The sequence below is a fragment of the Zootoca vivipara genome, chromosome 14 (genome assembly GCF_963506605.1).
Source record: "Zootoca vivipara chromosome 14, rZooViv1.1, whole genome shotgun sequence".
Lineage (NCBI taxonomy): Eukaryota > Metazoa > Chordata > Lepidosauria > Squamata > Lacertidae > Zootoca > Zootoca vivipara.
This window is the reverse complement of record NC_083289.1, coordinates 44,189,156-44,213,266: the sequence shown is the minus strand read 5'-3', so window position 1 is coordinate 44,213,266 and position 24,111 is coordinate 44,189,156. Positions and strand designations below refer to the sequence as shown.

The 24,111-nt window shown below is 42.0% G+C and overlaps 1 protein-coding gene across 1 annotated transcript in view; it reads left to right on the top strand.

Moving 5' to 3' along the window:
- The window catches only part of OTOA (otoancorin), a 44,108-nt gene that overhangs the window by 14,306 nt on the left and 5,691 nt on the right, over nt 1-24,111 (top strand). Inside the window, exons 13-24 of the mRNA XM_060282795.1 lie at nt 32-199; nt 2,559-2,699; nt 3,503-3,558; nt 4,451-4,568; nt 9,772-9,845; nt 11,191-11,326; nt 11,679-11,869; nt 12,257-12,350; nt 13,187-13,319; nt 17,596-17,783; nt 20,708-20,863; nt 22,728-22,870. Of these exons, the coding sequence (XP_060138778.1) occupies nt 32-199; nt 2,559-2,699; nt 3,503-3,558; nt 4,451-4,568; nt 9,772-9,845; nt 11,191-11,326; nt 11,679-11,869; nt 12,257-12,350; nt 13,187-13,319; nt 17,596-17,783; nt 20,708-20,863; nt 22,728-22,870 (1,598 nt within the window). The remainder of the gene's footprint in view (nt 1-31; nt 200-2,558; nt 2,700-3,502; nt 3,559-4,450; nt 4,569-9,771; nt 9,846-11,190; nt 11,327-11,678; nt 11,870-12,256; nt 12,351-13,186; nt 13,320-17,595; nt 17,784-20,707; nt 20,864-22,727; nt 22,871-24,111) is intronic.

Genomic DNA, 24,111 nt, shown 5'->3' with positions numbered 1-24,111 from the left:
CTGCTGTGCATTTCTTTTGCTGTTCATGCAGGCTTTGTCGTTTCATAATGTAAGTCAAATGGGTGCTTTGGTGACTGGGATCAGCACCCAGGCATTCCACAACATGAGTCCCAAAGAGCTCTCTCAGGTTGTCAGAGGTGCACTGGCACAACGTGCATCAGATTTGTCACCAGCACAGCACCAAGGGATCCTCCGGAAGGTATTTGCAGATCTTCACTTGACATTTCACACGTGGGTTCGCACTTTCCAAAACCATACACAGACAGAAACATGGCTATCCTTTCTGTCTGAATTTTGTGATGCAGTTCTCTAACCCCCCCAATAGGGAATAAAATTATTGTTGTTTTTGTTGTTGTTGAATTTATATCCTGTCCTACCTCCTGAGGGAGCAAACATACCCATATTATTATTATTTTAATAAAAAGATCTAAAACAGATAAAACATTCCAAAAACAGTTTCAATTAAAGTTCTCAAGACTTTATCAGCGAGAAGCTTAGCGGTGAGAATCCTATAGCCCTCCAGATGTTGTTGAATTCCAACTTACAGGCAGCATGACTAATGGTCAAGGATGATGTCAGTTGTAGTCCTGAACATCTTGAGGTTCCTCACTCTTAGCACAAAGCATGGGCTACAGGTTGTGGCCAGGTGAAAGAAAGCAAACATTTCCTACCATTCAGGACAAGCTTTTGGATTAAGAAAGCTGTGCAGGTTTGCTGTGCAAGTAATCATAGAGTTGGAAGAGACCACGAGGGCCATCCAGTCCAACCCCCTGCCAAGCAGGAAACACCATCAAAACATTCTTGACATATGCCGGTCAAGCCTCTGCTTAAAGACCTCCAAAGAAGGAGACTCCACCACACTCCTTGGTAGCAAATTCCACTGCCAAACAGCTCTTACTGTCAGGAAGTTCTTCCTAATGTTGGTGTCAGGCAGGAAGAGGACACTGCAGTCAGGAACCTAGACAAGAATTGTTAGGAAACTTCTGAATCTTTCCACCCAGATATATCCAAGCCTACTGTGACCTAGTGCTTGAACTGTTTGATAACACTATCAAGACACTGACAATGCCAACCCTTAAGTGTGGTAGTGTTGAGTCTCTGGAACTCCCTGCCTATTATTATTATTATTATTATTATTATTATTATTATTATTATTATTATATTTATGTACCACTGTCTGACAAAAATATATCAAAGCAGTCTACAGCAATATAAAAACATAAACATATAAGGACAATAAGAGAGAGAAAAAGTTAAAAACAACTTAAACATAAGAAGAAATTAAAAGGAAACAGCAATAGACCTTTGTGGGGGGATGGACTCGACTGCCCACATAACTGTAGGCATGGTGGAATAGAAAAGTTTTAAGCAGGCTCTTAAAAGTTGGCAGAGAAGATGCTGGCTGAATCTCTGTTGCCCGTGTATTCCACAGGACTGGTCCAATTGTACTGAAGGCTCAGCAAGCACCATTTTTGTTCAGTCAAGTCTACCTAGACATGGCATTTTAATATGTACATTTTTTAAAGTAAATGTGTTGATTTTTCTGTCTTTTGATCATTCGATTACATATACCCCTAACAACTCCCAGCACCCTTAACAAACTACTATTCCCAGGATTCTTTGGTGGAAAGTACAAATGTTTAAAATGGTATGATATTGCTGTAATTGTCTAATTGCAGATGGGGCTTCGGTCCCACTGAGTTCAGTCAGAAGAACTTCCAAATAAGCTATACCTAGTACTGTTGCCTTTGGGTTTGGGTCAAACCCTGAGGGAGCTGCAAATGTTCAGTTAAAGCAAGTGATGTAAACTGGGGTAAGACCAGGCATCCCCAAACTTCGGCCCTCCAGATGTTTTGGACTACAATTCCCATCTTCCCCAACCATTAGTCCTGTTAGCTAGGGATCATGGGAGTTGTAGGCCAAAACATCTGGAGGGCCGCAGTTTGGAGATGCCTGGGTAAGACACTATGGAGAATTCGCCACTGCAAGAAGATGGCCACCATCTTGGATGGCTTTCAAAGAAGTTTTGAGGATTCATAAAGCTATCAAAGGCAACTAGCCACGATGGCTATGTTCTACCGCCACTTTTGGAGGTTGTAACGCTTCTGAACACCAGTTGTTGGTAGGCAGAGCACTGGTGTGCTTTCGGGCTTCCCACAGGCATCTGATTGGCCATTGTGAGAACAGGATGCTGGACTGGAACAGCCATTGGCCTGATTCTGCCTGGACACTGAGGTCCAGCGCCGAGGGCCTTCTGGCGGTCCCCTCGCTGCGAGAAGCAAAGCTACAGGGAACCTTCTTGGTAGTGGCACGCCCTCCCATTAGAGGTCAGAGAGATAAACAACTACCTGACATTTAGAAAATACCTAAAGGCAGCCCTGTTTAGGGAAGTTTTTAATCTGTGATATTTGATGTATTTTAATGTTTGTTGGAAGCCGCCCAGAGTGGCAGGGGAAGCCCAGCCAGATGGGCGGGGTATAAATAATAAATTATTTTTATTATTCTTACTATTCATCGCAGAACTCTTCTTAGCATTGCTTCTTGTGCTTCTTCTGTAGATGATCGAATCCACGGAGCTGATATCAGTGATTGCCGATATGCAAGGGGCCTTTTTTAAAGAGGTGTCACTTGTTACTTTGTGGATGGAGGAAGGTCTGAACTCTTCACTGGTGAAAGACAAAGAATTAAGGCCAAGTCAGGTAACTAACAACACAAATAGCTCTCCGGTATTCCCAGGGCCAGATTTAGGTTTGATGAGGCCCTAAGCTACTGAAAATAGCCCTTTATATGTCCAGCTGTCCTTTGTCAACAACAAATTGTCGCTGTTTTTGTGTTGAATATATGCTATATGGCAGGCACAGGCAAACTCTGGCCCTCCAGATGCTGGTCCTATTAGCTAGGGATGACGGGAATTGTAGTCCCAAACATCTGGAGGGCTGGAGTGAGCCTATGTCTGCTATTTGGTAATTTATGGACCTAATAGGTATCTAAAGCCATTTGCACATGTTGGCATGCAACCAGTCTATGTAGAATGTAGGTACCCTATATACAGAAATGAGAAAACCAGTGATATTTCAGGTAGCAGGCTAGCATGCGGGGCCCATTACTTACATCATAGGAGCCCAGACAACACAAAACACTGTTGCTGTATGTAGGTTTTATTGTATTTGTTTTTTATCTTATTTTTTGGAAATGTACATCCAGGGTTTTTTCCTTTAATTTTTTTTGGGCCCTAAGCTATAGCTTGTTTAGCTTATACGTAAATCCGGCACTGGGTATTCCTAAATGCAGACCAGGTACTGGGAGGTACTGAATGTCATGATGTCAGCTAAGTATAGCAAGGGAAGGAAACTGAAGTTGGGAGAGGAGACTGAAGTGATGAAAAGTAGCATTCCTTTTAGGAACTGGGGAGGCTGTGCACCAATTTGTTGCAGATCCCATGTGTGTGTGCGCAGCTAATTTGATTTCAGTACTTTCATTTCGATTTATAATTTAATTTCAGGCCTTGTTTCTGTATGAATTGTTGTCAAAGAAAACCCCACCTCCCGACCTCTTAAGGTATGAGTGCAAATTTCACACTGACCCTTACTTTTCCATCCTTATGGTGCCACAACTGCAAGTTTTGTTTTCTTGCTCTTTTGAGGTTCAGATGCCTGAAATTTCTATAAGGCAGAGCAACACCATGGACGTAACAGCACGCAGGAAGCAATTTCCCCTTTGTTCGTCCCACACCATTCAAGTGCATTTAACTGTTAATTTCCAAACCACAAAAATGTCCAATTTTTAAAAAGTGGAGTTGTTGAGCTGGGGGCAACCAAGCACTTTAATGTACAGTGGTGCCTCGCTAGACGAATTTAATTCGTTCCACAGATCTTTTCTTATAACGAAAAATTCATCTAGCGAATCCCATAGGAATGCATTGATTTTTTTTTTGCCCATAGGAACGCATTAATTGAATTTCAATGCATTCCTATGGGAAACCGTGATTCGCTAGACGAATTTTTTGTAAAACGCATTCGTCTAGAGAGGCAACCTCCGCTAGAAAAAACCTTTCGTTAAGCAGGGCATTCGTTAAGCGAGGCACCACTGTATTTTAATCAGTGCTATTTTTCTGGGGGGGCCGCGGGGGGCCGCATACCCCTAAACATTTTGTGAATCTAAGTTTGGCCTCATTGAGGGGCAGTATTTCAACATGAATAGGAAAATGAGAGCACCCCTAAACATTTATTTAGAGATAAAAAGCACTAATTCTAATTACCCAACCTAAATTTACACCATGCACCTCAGTCCCACCTGCAAAATAGAGATGGTCTGGATGCAGTTCTCAGCACACTTCCTGAACATTATGGGACTTACATATGAGTAGACATACGTAGAATTGCACTGTAAAAGGTGCCAAGTCATGTTGGGTCATATAACCACTTAACTATCTATGCTTTCTTCAAATCAGCATCAGCCAATTGGTGAAAGGAGTAACGTGCAGTCAGCTTGAGAGTATGAGCACAGTCTCTTTTTTAAACACATTCAAAGTTTTTGAAAAGAATCTTCACCTGCTGTCGCCATATCAGGTAAAACTTGAAAGCACCGTAATGATTATTCTGTGTTCAACAGAAGCTAGCACCAGCGTAGGTGGGTCCATTTGAGGCCAACACCACCTTCTAAAGCTTTTACCATAATTCTGTTACATTTCTGCATTACTCTGAGATTTTCATTTTTTTTTAATGTCCTCAAAATAGCGTTTATTTGTTTGCCTTCTTTCAAAAACTATTTGAATATGCGATTCAAATAGATTTTGAAAGAAGTGCGCAATTTGGTGTGCTTAAACGGACAAGAATCGTGTTGCAACAATAGAAGGAATGCAAAAATCTGGTGGATAGCCAATTTTGGGTTTTGCACACTAGTCTAATTGTGCTTCCAGGTGGGACTTAATTTGCAAGTGGGTCGTTGAGAAAGTGCCTTTCAGAGATAAAATGTAGAATACATTTCTTTATTTCTTTAATTCAATTATTATTATTATTATTTCTTTTTTTTTTCTTTTTCTACTCCTATTTGCTCTTCTATTCCTCTTTCTTTTATCTCTTCTTATTTCCCTCTCTATTATCTCTATTTTTACCTTCTCTTTCCTTATTGAAACTCCCTCTTGTGGAAGAAACAAAATCTATCTTAAGAAAAAAAAAACAAGAAATAGGAATAAATAAAGGTATTTGACTAAATAAATCAAGAGTGAAGGATGGATCTAAAAATTATTACTTGGAACGTGAATGGGCTAAACAGCAAAGTGAAAAGGAATAGGGTAGAACATTTATTGGCTAAAAGGAAATTAGATGTTATATGTCTGCAAGAAACGCATATTGCCAAAAAGCACCGTAAATTATTGATTAATAAAAAATTAGGGGAGGAATTTATCTCCTCAGATACAATAAAGAAGAAAGGAGTGGTAATGTATATAAATCCCAAATTGAACCCAGTACAAATTTATAAAGATAATGATGGCAGAATTAATATTGTTAAAATACAAAAAAATTTGGATAATATATTTATAACAGGAATATATGCACCAAATGAAAATAAAGCTGTCTTTTATCAAAAATTAGAAAATATCCTAATGGAATATAGTGATCAAAAACATATTGTAATGGGGGATTTAAATGGAATTGTAACTCCAGATTATGATAAATCAAATGAAGAAAAAAGGAAAAAAGAAGGGAAACTCCCAAAAACCTTCTTCCAATTAGTAGATAAATTAGACCTAACAGATATATGGAGATGCTTACACCCAACACAAAAACAATTCACTTTCTTTTCCCACCCACAAAATTCGGAAAGCAGAATTGACATGATTTGGTCAACCAAGGATATATTATTAAGATGTAAAAAAATTGATATTTTACCCAAAACTGTATCTGACCACAACCCGGTATTGATGGAAATAGCAGGAATAGAAAAGACAATCAAACGATGGAAAATGAATGAGTTATTACTGGAAGATGAAAATGTGGTTAAAAAGGCGGAGAATGTAATAAAAGAGTATTTGGAAATAAATTTAAATCAAGAAACAAATATAAACACAGTGTGGGATGCCGGAAAGGCAGTGATTAGGGGATTTTTCATAAGTCAAAGTAGCTGGAAAAAGAAGGAAAAGGAACAGAAATTAAGCAATTTATTGAAAGAAATTAGGAAAAATGAATTGGAAATAGGGAAAGTGAGTAAAATGGATAAAGAAGATTTGAAAAGAAATATAAAAGTGTTGCAAAGTCAAGTATCGAACATACTTGACAAAGAAATAGAAAATAAGATAAGATATTTGAAACAAAGAAGTTTTGAATACTCTAATAAAATTGGAAAATATTTAGCCTGGCAATTAAAGGAAAAGAGGAAAGAAAGATTGGTAACGAAATTAGTAGAAGGGGGAAGGACGATAATGGAGCCCAAAGAAATTTCGAAAACATTTGCACAATTTTACTCAAAATTATATACAGAGGGGAAAATTGATTGCCAAAAAGTGGAAGAGTATATTGAAAAAACTAATATACCTAAAATTGAAGAAGGAGAGATGGAGTTAATGAATAAAAGTATTTCAAATATAGAAATCCAGGAGGCAATTAAGAGAGCTAAGAGTGGAAAATCACCAGGGATGGATGGGTTACCATCACTATATTATAAAAAATTTGGTAAGGTATTATTAGATCCATTAAAGAAATTAATGAATAACATCCTAGAAAAAGGGACAATCCCAGAATCGTGGGAAGAAGCTTATATTGTGGTAATTCCCAAACCAAATTCGGACACAACACAGATTAAAAATTTCCGCCCTATATCCTTGTTAAATAATGATTACAAATTATTTACAGACATATTGGCAAATAGGATGAAAATTATATTAGGAAAATTAATTAACAAAGACCAAACGGGGTTCCTACCAAAGAGATCAATGTATAACAATATGAGGAATATTATAGATATTTTGGAGTATCTAAGTGTGAAAATAAATAAGAAAGCGGCCCTTTTATTATTGGATGCAGAAAAAGCATTTGATAAAGTCCTATGGATATTTATGAAAAAAGGAATAGAAAAATTGGGTTTTGGAGGAAAATTTGTAAAAGGTATAGGAGCAATTTATAATAAACAGAGAGCCAAACTGATTATAAATGGAGAATTAGCAGAGGAAATCCAGATACAAAGAGGAACAAGGCAGGGCTGCCCTCTTTCCCCATTATTATTCATCCTGTGCTTAGAATTTCTGCTAAAAAACATAAGAGAGGATGAGAGGATTAAAGGAATAACAAGGGGAAGAGACACCCATAAATTAAAAGCGTTCGCTGATGATATTATTCTTACATTGGAGGATCCAGAGGAAAGTGTACCCCAAGCATTAGAGAAAATTAGAGAATTTGGGGAGTTAGCGGGGTTTAGCATAAATAAAGATAAAACGAATATGTTGGTCAAAAACTTAAGGAAAGAGGAGATTGAAAGGTTACAAGAGAGAGTAGGATTGAAGGTGGTTAAAAAGGCTAAATATTTAGGAATTTGGGTCTCTAATAATACTAATAATCTGGTAAAGGATAATTACGTCAAAATTTGGAATGGGGTTAAAAAAGATTTAGAAATATGGGAAAGACTAAATTTATCACTTCTGGGCAAAATAGCGACCATTAAAATGAATGTTCTACCGAGAATGCTGTTCATATTTCAAATGCTCCCAATCCTAGGAACAGGAAGTGGAATGTTTAAACAATGGAATAAAGATCTATCCAAATTTATATGGAACAATAAACCAGCCAGAGTAAAATTTAAATTATTAACCGACATAAAAGAGAGAGGAGGACTGGGGCTTCCTAACCTAAAAATCTATCATGATGCCGCAAGCCTTCTTTGGATAAAGGAATGGATTACCTTGGAAAATCACGAGCTACTAGATCTAGAGGGATTTCAAAATAGATGGGGTTGGCATGCCTACTTGCAGGATGGAAAGGTAAAAATACATAAAGGGTTTAACACGCATGTTATTAAAAAATCTCTATTGAAGGTATGGGAAAGACATAAACCTCTGATGGAACCGAAGACACCAAAATGGTTGTCACCTATCGAAATAATAACAGTGAAAAAAGTAAATAATGATGGAAAATGGATAAAGTATAAGGACTTAATAGAGGAAAAAGAAGGGGTATTTAAAATTAAAAAATATGAAGATGTTAAGCAGCAATTGGCAGGGTGGCTCCAATATTATCAATTAAATAGTAGGTTTCAAGAGGATATGAAAAAAGGAGGGTTTATGTCCGAACCATCCCTACTTGAAAAAAGTCTACTACATAGTGAACGGAAAATTATATCCAAAGTATATAACACCATTCTAGAATGGGAAGTGAAGGATGAAGTCGTGAAGGAGACAATGACGAAGTGGGCAATGGATCTAGGGAAAGCAATAGAAATGGATAAGTGGGAAAAACTCTGGAGTGTAACATGGAAATTCACGGCGTCAGAAACAATTAGAGAAAATTTAATAAAAATGTTCTATAAGTGGTATCTGACGCCGGTCAAAATCCATAAAATGTATAAAGTTAAAGATAATCATTGCTGGAGGTGTGAAAGAGAAGTAGGTACGTTCCTACATATCTGGTGGCAGTGCCCAAAAATTAAACCTTTCTGGAATGGAGTGTTAGAAGAGTTAAAGAAAATATTCAAATACAACATAAAGAAGACTCCAGAATCTTTCCTATTAGGAATGGTTGAAGAGGAAGTGGAAAAAAAAGATGAAAAGATATTTTTATACTCGGTAGCGGCGGCGAGAATTTTAATTGCAAAATTATGGAAAAGTAAGGAAGTACCCACTATTAGAGATTGGCAAGAGAAATTAATCGGTTATATTGATTTAGCGAGATTGACGAATTCAATTAGGGGCGGTTCCAATAAAAAATTTATTGACAATTGGGGAAAATTTGGAGTATACTTAAAAGAACTTGGGTTAGAAACCAATATTTTGTAGTATTCCAAGGAGGAAAGTTAATGTAAGCAGTAGGAGGATAAACAATGTCATAGTCAGGATAGAAGAGAAGGGGAAGTCGAATTACAAAAGAAGATGTGAAGACAGAATGGAAGATATATAAGACAAGTTGACGATATATTTGAGAAGATGGAATAAGCTTCGTTTGAATTTGTATGATTATATATGTATGTATTGATTTTGCTTTTATTTTAGAGAATTGTTTTGTTTTATATTGATTTTAAACTTAATAAAGATTAAACATAAAAAAATAATAAAAAAAAAAAAGAGAAATTGCAAACCGGTGATTGGCCACAGTTTGCATATGGATGTGTGACTTTGGCTGGTATGTTATGGAGATGTGGTGTCATGTTATATTATGGGGGTCTGGGGGTCTGGTGTTACGACCCACATCTTCACAGCAGCACATCTACACATTTGTGGATGTTGTGTTATGTGCTGCTATGTTATGTGGATGTCATAAGTGCTGTTATGTTACATTGCATGAAGGTGTGGTATGGATAGATACGTCTGGATATTGCCTGGAAGTTATGAGCAACTAACCTCCAGATGTTTTGGCCTACAACTCCCATGATCCCCAGCTAACAGGACCAGTGGTCGGGGAAGATGGGAATTGTAGTCTCAAAACTTCTGGAGGGCCGAAGTTTGGGGATGCCTGAACTAACCTATTGAGGATTATAGCTGCTGCTCCTGCTGCTGCTGCTGCTTTTTCCATTGCTCATTGACAATCACATATATCTAAAAATGATTTAAGGATGTCCTCTTTGCAGATCAATTGTCTGGCTTGGAAATTTTGGATACTCTCCAATGCATCTGTGCCACCCTTTCTCTTATCAGTGCTTCCGTAAGTTCTCTCTCTCACACACCTATTTTAATAAAAAGCAAAGGTACCCTTGTTGGTCCATTGAAAAGCAAAAACACAGGGTTGTTGTGGGGGATTAAATGAGGTGCGGGAGAGCCATGTACAGTATGCCACCTTGAGATTCTAGGGGGGAAAGTTGGGGTATAAATGGACCACAAGCTTAACATGAGTCAATAGTGTGATGCAGCAGCAAAAAAAGCTAAACTATTCTAGGCTGCATCTACAGAAGTATAGTGTCCAGATCAAGGTAATAGTACCACTCTATTCTGCCTTGGCCAGACCACACCTGGAGTCCAGTGTCCAGTTCTGGCTGCCACAATTTAAAAAGGATGTTGACAAGCTGGAAGGTGTGCAGAGGAGGGCAAGCAAGATGGCCAGGGGTCTGGAAACTAAGCCTTACGAGGAACACTTGAAGGAGCTGGGTATGTTTAGCCTGGGAAAGAGGAGACTGAGAGGACATACAACAGCCATCTTCAGATATCTTAAGGGCTGTCATATGGAAGAGGGAGCATGCTTGTTTTCTCCTGAGGATAGTACTCAAGGCAACTGCTTCAAGTTACAAGAAAGGAGATTCCGACTAAACATTCGAAAAAACTTTCTGACAGTAAGAGCTCTTTGGCATTGAAACGGACTTCCCCAGAAGGTGGTCTCTCCTTTCCTGGAGGTTTTTAGGAAGAGGTGGATGGCCATCTGCCATGGATGCTTTAGCTGAGATTCCTGCATTGCAGGGGGTTGGACTAGATGACCCTTGGGTACCTTCTATGATTCTATGAAATGCAATAAATAAATGAATTATAAATAGTTCCAAGATGGCAATGGCAGACTGAACAAATCCCTCTCAGATGCTAGATTTCAGGTTACACTCATAGGATTCTGGGATGAAGCAATGGCTGCTCCACATCTATAAGAGAGTGTAAGCTTTGCTTGTCACTCAGATCTTTCCCACACACTAAAGAAACACAAGGGTTCTTGGATAAGCAGAGAACAGAAGTAAAGGTTTCTGCTCTCTGCTGTGAAGCCACAATCCTATATATCTACGTACACACCAGGGTAGAGGGAACCTGTTGCCCTCCATGTGTTGCTGGACTCCATCTCCCATCATGCCTAGTCAGCATCACCAATGGCTAGGATCGATGGGAGATACAGTCCAACAACATCTGGCGGAACCAGACATTCTTCATCCCTGGGCTATAGGAACCCAATGTATATCATACAGTGCCCTTCAGAGGAAAGGTGGGATACACGGATAAATGAATTTTAGTATGCAGTGCTCTAAAGATCCTAGTTTCTTCTTCCCTAAAGCCGACATTTTAAATCTTTCCTTTAGCGCTGAGTATCTGGAATCCATTTCAGGACCTCTCTGTGCCCCTTTTGTGACCAGCCTGGGGAAGCTTGAACTTGACCGTCTTGTTTCAAATAGGCAGAAGAAACAAGCAATTCTGCAAAAAGTGCAAGACTGCCTGGTAAGAATATGACACTATTTTGTTTCGTTAAAAGGTGTATGTCCCACTTCGGGGTCCGCACAGGCTCCCCAAGTCTTTCCCGGGCAACACCATACAAAACAACAATTTTAAAAACATAATATACAAAACAACCCAAACTAGCTCATTAAAGCAGCAGCAAGCCAAACAACAAAGAAAACCAGGAATGAAGCTGGGGAAAAGGAACTCAACATAATACCCAGAGGAAAGAAACCCTTAGGTTTTCTTAACTGTTTTTAATGGTTGTTTTCTCTATGTTTTTAGCGGTTCTGCAGAACTCATTCCATCTCGTAGCTTGATCAGAATCGCTCACGCACTGGCTTTTTTATTTCAGAACGGCTCGGCCATCGATGAATATGACATTGACTTGCTTGGAAATCTCGTTTGCCATCTACCCCCAGCGTTTATTTGTGAGGGAATCTCGCGGGAAGCGATGGCAACAGCCCTTCACCAGTTCGGACTATGCCATCATCTCAGCGATGATCAGAAGACGGAAATCAAGCACAGACTTATCGAATTGCACGGGTAAGAGAATAATAATCTTGGTGCAGCAGCGTGACACTTTAAAAAAATTAATTATGTTGTATTCATTTAACACACGGTATATAACCATTAATGGGAAAGGGCTTTCACCTTAAAGTTGATCACTTTCTTCAATCAATCAGAACATAGGAGAATCGCACAATTTACAGTAGAGGCATGTGGGGAAGTGATGTCCATTGAACACAGGTCTAAGTAATAATTTTTAAAGATCGTATGTAAAGAAAGCGACAAAAGGGCATTTTTGCATAGCTATTGCCTGTGTTCCAGCATATGGATTTTACTGGTACATTTGCTACATCATTTATTTATGCATTGTGGCATGCTCTGATATTTCTTTGTTCACACCATATTCCAAAATGTATTTCCAAGTTCCCCAAGAAACTGGACGGCTGAAACCACGCAGGACGTTGGATCGTTCGTAGCCCTTCTGCCAAAAGCTGAATTAAACATCCTTGTGGAAAAGGTACTGTCAGAATTCTTGCTGAAGTATGTGCAATTCTGCTTTGCTTCTGTTCTCAATTCCAGCTAGCCAGTGACGACCTTTTCCAGGATCTGCCATTCCATTCCCCCTCCCCTCTACTTTTTGTCCTCTTCCCCAACAGGCAGTGTTCTGTAGCCACTGAGCAAGTTCTGTCTTCATTGTTTGAGTCCCACCCACCCCTGTACTTCTGAAAACCTTGGGGTTTCCCCCAAGGCTACTGATACTACCTTTGACAACCCTTTGCCACACACTTGTGTTTCGGTTGTGCCATTTTGGCTTCCGAAGGACCCACACTCAGATGAGTTCACTTAGTAGTATATATAGAGTCCTTGCAAGATGCAACATTTGCCTTGAAAATAAAAAAAAACACTTGCCTTTTTATTGTAATAAAATGATGCATAGTGCAAAGAGAGCGGATAGAGGTAGCGCTCTCTCTCTCTCATTCTCTCCCTCGAACTGCATTAGAACTTGTGGGGGATCACCCAACAAAATTAGTGGCCAATAGATTTGAGATTGACAGTAAGGAGTTGCTGTTTCCCATAGCACACCATTTATTTGTGGAATTCACTGGATTTGGATGTAGTGGTGGCGGCTGACTTAGATGGTTTTAAAAGGAGGTCAAACAAACTCATGGCTATTAATCGTGACAAGCTGGACCTGCAACAAAATGTTGCAGCGTATTGCTATCTAGGGTGGCCTAATGCAAAAGAAGACAGGGCTCCTTCACCTTTCATAGTTGGCAGAATATGTCGTTTCAGCCAGTGCACCTTGCATGATAATAATGACCATCTTTAGTTTATCCCTCCCTCTCCTTAAAGTTTCCTGATACCATCTCGGAAATAGCATCAAAGATGACTGGGCCAGTTCTGCCAACTGAGGAGCTGCTCTTGGCTCAATTCGAATTTATCCACAACTCCAGCATCCCAGGGGCAACACCTGGTTTGACTTCTGGTAGGTAGAATGCACTGCTGGCTTTGTGCTGCAGAAAAAGATGCTGCTGCTGAGTTTGGCTTTGTTTGTCTATTGTCTCAAATGAATATTTATACAGTGGTACCTTGGTTCTTAAACTTAATCTGTTCCGGAAGTCCGTTCCAAAACCAAAGCGTTCCAAAACCAAGGCGCAGTTTCCCATAGAAAGTAATGCAACCCCCCCTAAAACAGCAATTTAACATGGAGTTTACTATCTAACAAGACCATTGATCCATAAAATGAAAGCAATAAACAATGTACTGCAGTCACACAATCAATCAATCAATCAGTAGCTGAACTAGGTTCCACACAGTCACAAAAACAAAAAAAGACCCACAAGAGCTGTGGATGGATGGCTACGTGGGAGCCAGTTGAAGCTAAATCCTTTGAAGACAGAGGTCCTCTGGCTGGGTCGGGACGACATGGGGTTGGGGGGCCAACTCCCATCTCTTGCAGGGGCTCAATTAGTGCCAGCGCCTTCTGTCAAGAGTTTGGGTGTAACCTTCGACGCCTCCCTTTCCATGGAGGCTCAGGTTGCAGCCACAGCTAAGGTGGCATTTTTTCCATCTCCGCCGTATCAAGCAGTTGGTCTCTTACCTCTCTCGCCCTGATCTGGCCACAGTGATCCATGCAACGGTCACCTCTAGGCTTGATTATTGTAACTCGCTCTACGCGGGGCTGCCCTTGAAGCTGACCCAGAAACTCCAGCGGGTGCAGAATGCCGCGGCGAGGCTCCTTACGGGGTCCTGGCCGCGGGATCACATTCATCCAGTGCTTTACCAGCTGCACTGGCTCCCGGTGGAGTACAGGATCAGGTTTAAGGTGCTGGTTTTGACCTTTAAAGCCCTATGCAGCTTGGGACCCTTGTACCTACGGGACCGCTTCTCCTGGTATGCCCCGCGGAGGACCTTAAGGTCCACAAACAACATTCTGGAGATCCCGAGCCATAAGGTGGCTAGATTGGCCTCAACTAGGGCCAGGGCCTTTTCAGTATTGGCCCCAACTTGGTGGAACGCTCTTTCCCAGGAGACCAGGGCCCTGCGGGATTTGTCATCTTTCCGCAGGGCCTGCAAGACAGAGCTGTTCCGCCAGGCCTTTGGGCTGGACTTAGTCTGACTGGAACACTTACTTCCAGGTTTGCAATGTTTGGGTTCCAAGTTGTTTGAGTACCAAGGCATTTGAGAACCAAGGTACCACTGTACTAGGTTTCATTAAAAAAAAAAAACAAAGCAAGGAAAAGTGGTTCACCGGGTGGGGTGAAGCTGCAGTATTGGCCTCATAGCAGGTGGGGCTCTGTTGCTTCCTGAGAGGGGTGAGACAGCAGGCAGGTCAGTGAGAAACCAACACTGACAAATTTGTCCATCCTTGCCTCTTCATGAGTATTGTTTACATCAAAGAGAGAGGATGTGGAGTAACACCCCCGTTTTGTTTCTAAAAATGTGAAGCAATTCCCGTTTGACAGATGATGAATGGATTTTTGCTAGTAGACATCAGATTTACTGTTTGTTTATTATTGACCCTCCCTCCATTGGCTCAGCAGACACAATCTTGTTAGAATGTTTTGCTGGCTTCTGTAGTTCTATTTGATTGAAGCAAATCCTTCCTTTCGCTTCCTTTCCAAGTACAAATCTCTTTGGTACATCCTCGCTGTAATTTGCTTAGTGGGGGGAAACTTGGCTCCTTACCAGCATCTGTGATGTTCTACTTTATTACAGGAGATAGCCCAATGCAAAGTTGTTTTCTTTTTTAGGTAAAATTGCAAAGCCACACTTTTCTAAGGGCTCGGACAGACGTTAACTGATTTATTTATTTATTTTAAAAAGATGTTGGCTGATGCATCCCAGTAGGCGCTAGTGCTTGGAACCTTTTTAAGCTCAAGGGCCACATTCCCTTCAGAGCAAGCTTCTGGGGGCCATATGCAAGTGATAGGTGAGACCAGAGGCAAAAGTGAGTAGAGCAAGGAATGCAAATTTTACCTTTTTACAGTAGCCCAATTTTTACAGACACACACACACACACACACACACACACACACCTACACCTTTATCTTCCATGCAGACAAGCATTATCAGAGTGTAAGGATACGTTTCCAGCCAGGCAAAAATGTTGAAGTACGTTACAAATTCATCCAATTTCATTGTAATTACACAATGACAATAAATAAATCTAATCTAATCTAAAGCAGGACCAGTGAAGGGTGTGGCTTGGAGAGAGGGTGTAGTGCAGTTATTAATATTGCAAAATAAAAAAATTCCTTCAGTAGCACCTTAAAGACCAACTAAGTTTTTATTTTGGTATGAGCTTTCGTGTGCATGCACACTTCTTCAGATACTGAAGAATTTTTTTTTATTTTGCTTCGACTCAGACCAACACGGCTACCTACCTGTAACTATTAATATTGCACTTTTGGAAGCATTAGGATAAATGAAAACTGACTCTCCTTGAAATAAAAATTGTCCAGTCTAAAAAGTATGGTTCAAAAGTTTTACTAACGGAACTTGTTCCAAAACACTCAAAACAACGTTACATCCAAATAGTTGCATAGGTACAGGCAAGCACAGGTACAGCATATTAGAAATATGAAATTACTTCATCCAGAACTGAAAAACCAAAGCTCTGTCCTTTTGCACACAGCCTGCATTCCAGCCTCAAGCTGTGTTCCTGGAGAGGGAGTCATTAGCACACCATCCTCCTTGGTTGCTTTCACAGGGAGAACAAAGACTGACTTTAGATCAGATGAGAAAGATACTCAGTTGCAAATCTCCATTTTGTGTGAGTTAAACACCTCAGGACAGAGGAGCAGAGATAAGTACATTCTTAGTTAATTATCAATTGTAAGGGTCTCTGCTGCCCTTGCTTAGCTTCAATCACTCGTGCTGCCTTGCCCCTGTGGTTGAGGGGGCCGGGGGTTGAGCGACATCAACATGCCATGTGTGCACCCCCCCCAGCATGCACACAGGACATCAGCACCCCCTGCAGCATGCTCGCATACTCCATGGCGTGCTGATGTCCCTTGCGCATGACGCAGTGTCACTTGTGCACAGCCACCACGGAACTTTGAGGGGGCCCAGCCCATTATTGAAATTGGGGGGCCTGGAAATTTGGGGGGGGCTGCCCCCCTAGCTCCCCTCCTACTTGGCATGCCTGGCTTCAATGGACTTTTACAATGTTACACCTTGTGCAATACACATACAAAGTTATTTTCCATTTCAGTGTACACTTAAACAATTATACTTAACTAGTGTCATTGAGCCCGTTAAATAAACGGGCGCTAGAACATATGTTGTCAAACATTTGTAAAAACCCTCGCGAGCGCGCCTCTCGCTTGCTGGCTCGCGTGGGAGGGAGGGAGGGCGCGCGCACGCACGCACGCACGCACACGTTCCCTCCCCAAAGCCCTGGCACTTCTTTGGCCTCTCTTCATCCCCTCACCAGCTTTTAACACACCCACCACAGCCAACCCACCCCCACCCCCCAACCCACCCGCCAGCGCCGCGGCTTCCCTCCTTCTCACCTTTCCTCAGCGGCAGTAGCGGCACTGCCTGCGCCCATAGAGTCCTCGCTCCCACTCGGCAGCCGCCCCCAGTACATTCCATAGAGAGCAGGTGAGGCGGACGGGACCCTCCATCCAACACCGGCCGACCAACCGGCCAGAGCAGACCGTCCCGTCCGCACTGGCGGACTGATTGACTGAACTGAGGGAGGGAGGGAGCCGAATGCCTCGTGTCTCTGCGCTCCAAGTCCCAACGGCTGCCCGTGGGGCACATGTGCAGTAGCGCAAACCCACGGACACAGGGATTGGACACAGAGACACTAGGACTTTATTATATAGGATGGTGTGGCCTGGGTAGTGTCCCAATGGCCAGGTAGGAAAGCCTGGAGGGCCAAATTTCCCCCTGGGCCAGAGGTCTCCCATTCCTGGCCAAGGCTATCTCAACCTAACTTATTCAATGTAGGCAATAGGTGAAATCCAAATGCGCTTGGGATATCCAAGGCAAAAACTCTCGCACATGGAGCCCTGTAACAGGAAGTCTAAGGTGATGAGCCCCCCCCCCCCAGAGAAACAGAAGTGTCAAATGAAACATCTGCACTGTGGCAGTAACCTGCCTTGTAATGGAAGTTGTGGCTGCACCCCCCCCCAACGTGGCAGTAATCTTGCAAAAGATTAGCATTACAATCTAATTACCACTTAGCATTACAGTCAATGAGTTTGTGTCGGTGATTAACCTCTCTGCAAATATATCTTCTTCGGTACCAGATTGCGCAGACGTCATGGCACCTTCCTCAGAGGAGATTATGAAATTATCAGAAGCCAACATGTTCTGGTCAGCTCAAGAGCTGGCCTGCATGGATCCAGGCACTTTCGCCAAGACTGTGGAAATCCTTGGCTCCGTGGTCCATTTCGATACCTCTCAGCTTGCTGCGCTGAAAGAGAAAGCTAAGGAGGTAGCTATGAAGAGTTGTTGTTGTTTTTTTAACCAAACCTCCTTAGATGTGCATTTACTTGAGCTTGAGTGTGGTTAGTGGGGTTGAGTGATTCCCACTTTGATGCATCATAAAATACTGTTACATAAAATACCCCCAATCTCTGCTGAGCAGCAGCAAGATTCCACAGGGGTTCCCAGCGCTAACCCAGGGTTGTGTTTCCGCTGGGAAAATCGAGGCACCCCAGAATCTAGCGTCTTTAGGAAATATGATTTATTGGACACATATTTATGCCTAAAGCTTTCGATGGAGGGAGGGTGCAATGGCGCATTGGCCCTCTCTCTCCCTAGCACCGCTGCACCAGGCCTCTGTTTCCCTTTCTCTTAGGTGAAATCCCCAATGGAGAATGAATCACGAGCGACAGAGGGGTTCAGGCTTAAGGTTACTTTTACACATCTTCCATAGATCAGATTTCTCCACACACACTTCAGGGACTTAGGTTTTTAATTGGGCTGTTTCCCTTAAAGGTAAAGGTAAAGGGACCCCTGACCATTAGGTCCAGTCGTGACCGACTCTGGGGTTGTGCGCTCATCTCGCATTATTGGCCGAGGGAGCTGGCGTATAGCTTCCAGGTCATGTAGCCAGAATGACAACCAGAGCAGCACATGGAAACGCCGTTTACCTTCCCGCTGTAGCGGTTCCTATTTATCTACTTGCATTTTGACGTGCTTTCGAACTGCTAGGTTGGCAGGAGCTGGGACCAAGCAACGGGAGCTCACCCCGTCACAGGGATTTGAACCGCCGACCTTCTGATCAGCAAGCCCTAGGCTCAGTGGTTTAACCACAGCGCCACCTGGGTCCCTTACAGACCCCAAAATCCTCATTGCCTCGGAACCACTACTGCCCTTTCCTGTCAAAGTATTCCCTCTGAGGATACTTTTTCTTGTGAACATCGTGTGGGACTGTGGCTTGTCTATTTTTAACAGTCTTCTGCGATTCAAAACCTTAGAGCATATACTGAGAGTTCTCGGCTCTCCTCAGCTCTACCACGTCAGAACGAACCCTCCTGACAGAATTCCCCCTCACAGACCTCATGAATCTCTCCCACAGTCTCTCCCCTCCAAGATTCATGGGGCCCATAGCAGCAGCCAGCCATCACTCCCAGTCTCTCGGGGCAGGCTCCTCCAGCCAGTGCCAAGATGGTCCTTCCTCCTTCCTGTTCCCAGAACACCTTTACATTTCAAAAAGGGCAAATTTTCCTGTGACATCACATCCCCCCCAATCATCTTGGCAGCCTCCCAAACCTCCTGTCTCTGTCCACTCCTTCGAACAGGCAGGGAAGGATAGCTTTTTGCATTGCCAATTGCTCTTAGGGCTCCCCAGTGATCCTTAATGGCTCTTCAACTAGCTAGCCTGGCCTGGAATTTCTTGTCTGGCACAGTTCTGCTGCTTGTATTGTCCCTCCATATCCCAAATATTATCTGAATACTACAATTTATTCATTTCTGCCATTCCCTAACAGACTCTGGTATCCTAGATCTATGACAATAGGTTGAATGTCGACTTAAGGCCAAACTAGGGCTGGATCTACACCCAGGGGGAAAAGCACACTATAAATAAGTCATAAATTAAATCGTTATAACAAAAGAAAAAGAAAAACTCCATGTAGAATCGCATAGACAAAGTTTTGTGCTCTACAGTGCCATCTGGTGTTGCATGTTTATAACACAGTTATAGCGTTGTAACATGGCTAATGTAGCTGAGTCCTAGATGTGGGAGGGCTGTAGTTCAGTGGTGGAACATTTGCCTTGCATGCAGAAGGTCACAAATTCAATCCCCGGCATCTCCAACGGTTTTTTAAAATATTTGTGATTTGCCTCAGAACAGATTACACTCCCATGTAATTAACACGGAAATGTGGAGAGCTGGATTTAAGGTTGGAAAGATGAGAAACTGAGAGAAACCAACATTTACATATTCACCCATCTCTAACTGGCAGTGTGAAGGTCCTAGATGGGGTGTCCTAATCTTCCTCCTCCGAGGAAACCACAGATTCCCAGGGCTGCACAGTGCTTAGAATCTGACAGTTTCTGCTCCCACGCCAGCGAAAGAAAAGAAAAAAAGCCAGTGGCTGCCACCATTTACATGCGGGGAGGAACGCTGCAACCATAGAACAAGCCAAAGCCACTTCAATCTTAACAGCAAGATTGATCCGATGATTTGCTGTCATGAGTCAAAAGCTGCTTGCTGAGGGTTTTTTTTGTGTGAAAAAAATCCTTAGAGGGTGATCTCTCCAGCCCATAGAAATTACCATCAAGATTAGCATGCACCAGCTGTGCTCAGCTGGAAGCTACGTGCTTGCTTCTGTAATGTCCTAAAACCATGTATAATCCTTCAGACAGCAGGTATTTTTAGCAAAACTACACTGTTAAGCTCAAACCAAAAGACAGCCATAGCTCTGAAATAGTTTTTACTATTTTGTTTTGTGTTTTTAATTTTATTATTACAGGGGTTTTTTAAAATATATATATACATAATGCAAAAACAATTATACACACACACCTCCCCAAAAATCAAATAAAAGTAAGGGGCATGTGTGCATAATTGACATGTTAAATTCTTAGCAGTTTTCATCAGATATTTCAAAAGATGTAGATTTTTTGTTATATTCTTAGAATAAATTCCATTAACGTTCCATATGTCAACCCAGCAGATAGGAGTAACCATTGTTTTAGTTTTAGTTTTAATTTTTTTTATAAAAACTTATGTTACTTGTTTTACCCCTTATGTGTGGCTGCGATCTTTGTTTACTTTATGCCGCATTATTGATTTTAAATGATCATTTGTTTTTAAAAAGTTCTCTTTTTTTAAAAAAAGTGAGGTGTCACACCTCCTGCCCTGGGATAATTCCTGGCTAACCCCAATATGTTGTTGTTGTTTTAAAGTCTTCGGGCCCCCTGACTAGCTGGAAAAGCTACCACATCGTTTCCCTTGGGCACATTGCTGCAGTGCTAAATGAGACTGAAATTGGAATGCTGGATTTGGGGTCTATTGATACCGTTGTTGCACTCAGCCAGCAAACAGAATGGAGCCCTACGCAGGTGAGTGTGTCTAAAGGGGAATCTACCGTAGGATGGTTGCCATATAGAAAAACTGGCAGCAGATTGGGAATGGGGTGGCGACGGCGGCTTCTCATTTACTGAGCCAGAGATGTAAGCACATTCCTAGCTAGTGTCTCTTCCCCCTCTACAGCAGCTCCGTGTGGCAGAAAAGGCTGGGACGGGCCAGTGGCGGAGGAAGCCGCTTGGGCGCCAGGGGTTGGGCGAGTCGCCCATAAGGGCAGGAAGCTCCACGGGGCCTCCGAGGAGTCTGCCTGCCTCCTCCCACTCAGCCGCCCTACAGCTGGGGGGAGGGCAGCGGGCAAACTGTTCACCATCTTCTCCCCTAAGTAACCCCACTGTTTCCTTGTTCTTCCTTTTGCTACCCATAAAAGCCCTTTTTGTTGCTTTTTACCTCTCTAGCAAGCCTGAGTTCATTCTGTGCTTTAGCTTTTCTGACTTTGTCTCTACACGTTCTGGCTATTTGTTTGAATTCCTCTCTGGTGATTTCCTCCTTTTTCCATTTTTTGTACATATCCCTTTTAAATCTTAACTCAGTTAAAAGTTCTTTAGATAGCCACCCTGGCTTCTTTAGGCACCTTCCATGTTTCCGTCTCATTGGTATTGCCTGAAGTTGTGCTTTTAATATCTCCCTTTTAACAAACTCCCAACCATCATGAACTCCCTTCCCTTTTAGTATTACTGTCCATGGGATTTCACCCAGCGTTTCTCTAAGTTTTCTGAAGTCGGCTTTCTTAAAGTCTAGGATTTGAGTCTTAGTATGCTTGGTTGTTCCTTTCCGCTGTATAATAAACTCCAGAAGAGCATGGTCACTCCCACCTAATGATCCTGCCACTTCTACCCCAGTAACCAGGTCATCACTATTGGTTAGGACCAGATCTAAAATGGCTGATCCTCTTGTTGCTTCTCCCACTTTCTGGACAATGAAATTGTCTGCAAGGGCAGTGAGGAATCTGTTCGACCTTATGCTCTTGGCTGAGTTTGACATCCAACAAATATCAGGATAGTTGAAATCCCCCATTACTACTATCTCACTTCTTTTTGAATGCTTGGCCATCAGTTCCAGGAAGGCATCATCTGTGTCCTCAGTTTGGCTTGGGGATCTATAGTAAACTCCCACAATGAGATCACGGTTATTTTTCTCTCCCTTGATTTTGACCCAGATACACTCAACTTGGCTTTGAAGTTTTAAATCCTGGATCTCTTCACAGGTATACACATCCCTGACATATAACGCTAATCCTACTCCTTTCCTGTTTGGTCTATTTCTCTGAAATAGATTGTATCCCTCTATTAAAGGGTAAAGGGACCCCTGACCATTAGGTCCAGTCGTGACCGACTCTGGGGTTGCGCGCTCATCTCACATTATTGGCCGAGGGAGCCGGCGTACAGCTTCCGGGTCATGTGGCCAGCATGACAAAGCCGCTTCTGGCAAACCAGAACAGCCCATGGAAACGCCGTTTACCTTCCCGCTGTAGCGGTTCCTATTTATCTACTTGCATTTTGACGTGCTTTCGAACTGCTAGGTTGGCAGGAATCCCTCTGTTACTACATTCCAATCACGAGACTCATCCCACCAGGTTTCAGTGATGCCTTTAAGGTCCTTCTTTGCCTCGGTGACATCCTGATTCATGGACAATATTTGACTAGAACATGCATTGTGGGTTAAAAGAAGTTCTTTTTCACTTTCAATGCAAAAGCCGCTTTTATCATTATTTTGTGTGCAGACATCCTGATTCTATGATAATCAGTTGCATCATAGCTTCCTGGGGTGCAGAGTCTTGTTGCGACCTTCTAATTTAACTGCTTTTAACTGAGTTAGATCTTCGTTGTGTTTGTTTTTCAGGCCAGGTCAATTTTACAGGGCTTTCTGGAAGACTCAGGTCAAGGAATGGACACCTTGAAAAGCTTTGATTTGGCTGGACTAGGCCATAATCTTTGTGCTCTGAACTCCACAGAGATCGAATCTATAAATGCAGTTGAGTTCAGGTACAACACCACATTTCTTCCATCAACAATGCACTTACGAGAGATAAATTAGAAAAAAGTTAATGTTGTATGGCTTTTATTGTGATCTCTGATTTTATTTTGCATGTTGAGCTCCTATTTTTTTTAAGTTGCTTAGAGACTCTTCATGTAGCAAGCAACTAATAAACTGAGTACATAAATAATAATATTAACAGTAAAAGTCATAAACTTTTCTGAGAAATGTTCCTTACCAAAAAAAAATCCCCAAGCTTACAATAAAGAGTACTAAAACAGAATACAGTTAAAACAAATATGTGAAATACTAATAGTATTAGCAACAGTAGTAAAAGCATAAATAAAAAAAAATCATTCAGTAGCACCTTAAAGACCAACTAAGTTTTTATTTTGGTATGAGCTTTCGTGTGCATGCACACTTCAAGTGTTTCAAGTGTATCTGAGGAAGTGTGCATGCACACGAAAGCTCATACCAAAATAAAAACTTAGTTGGTCTTTTAAGGTGCTACTGAAGGAATTTTTTTTATTGGTAAAAGCATATTAGCTCAAAAGCTAGCAGCTCAGAGGGCCTTCTGGTGGTTCCCTCACTGCGAGAGGGCCTTCTCGGTAGTGTCACCCGCCCTATGGAACGCCCTCCCATCAGATGTCAAGGAAATAAACAACTATCTGACTTTTAGAAGACATCTGAAAACAGCCCTGTATTGGGAAGCTTTTAATGTTTGATGTTTGATCGTGTTTTTAATATTCTGTTGGGAGCTGCCCAGAGTGACTGGGGAAACCCAGCCAGATGGGTGGGGTATAAATAAATAAATAAATAAATAATCATCATTAAGAATCCCTGACAATTGAACATTAAAAGCCTGCTGAGACTAAAAGGTCTTGGGACTACTGGAAATATGTATGCACGCTGAAGTTCAGGAGAGGACCTCTTCACGCAACAGAGAACTGAATTATGGAATTCGCTCCAACAACAACAAGCAGTGATGGCCACCAAATTGGATAACTTTAAAAGAGGATTTGACAAATCCATGGAGGACAAGGCTAATAGCCATGATGTGTATTGTTCTACCTCTATTGTGGCAGGCAGTCTGCCTCCGATTGCCAGTTTCTGCAAATCACAAGTGAGGGAGAGGACTGTGGCACTCAAGTCTTGCTTATGAGCTTCCCATTGAGCCATCTGACTGACCACCGTGAAAGCTGGATGCTGGACTAGATGGGCCATTGGCCTAACCCAACAGGGCTAGGGT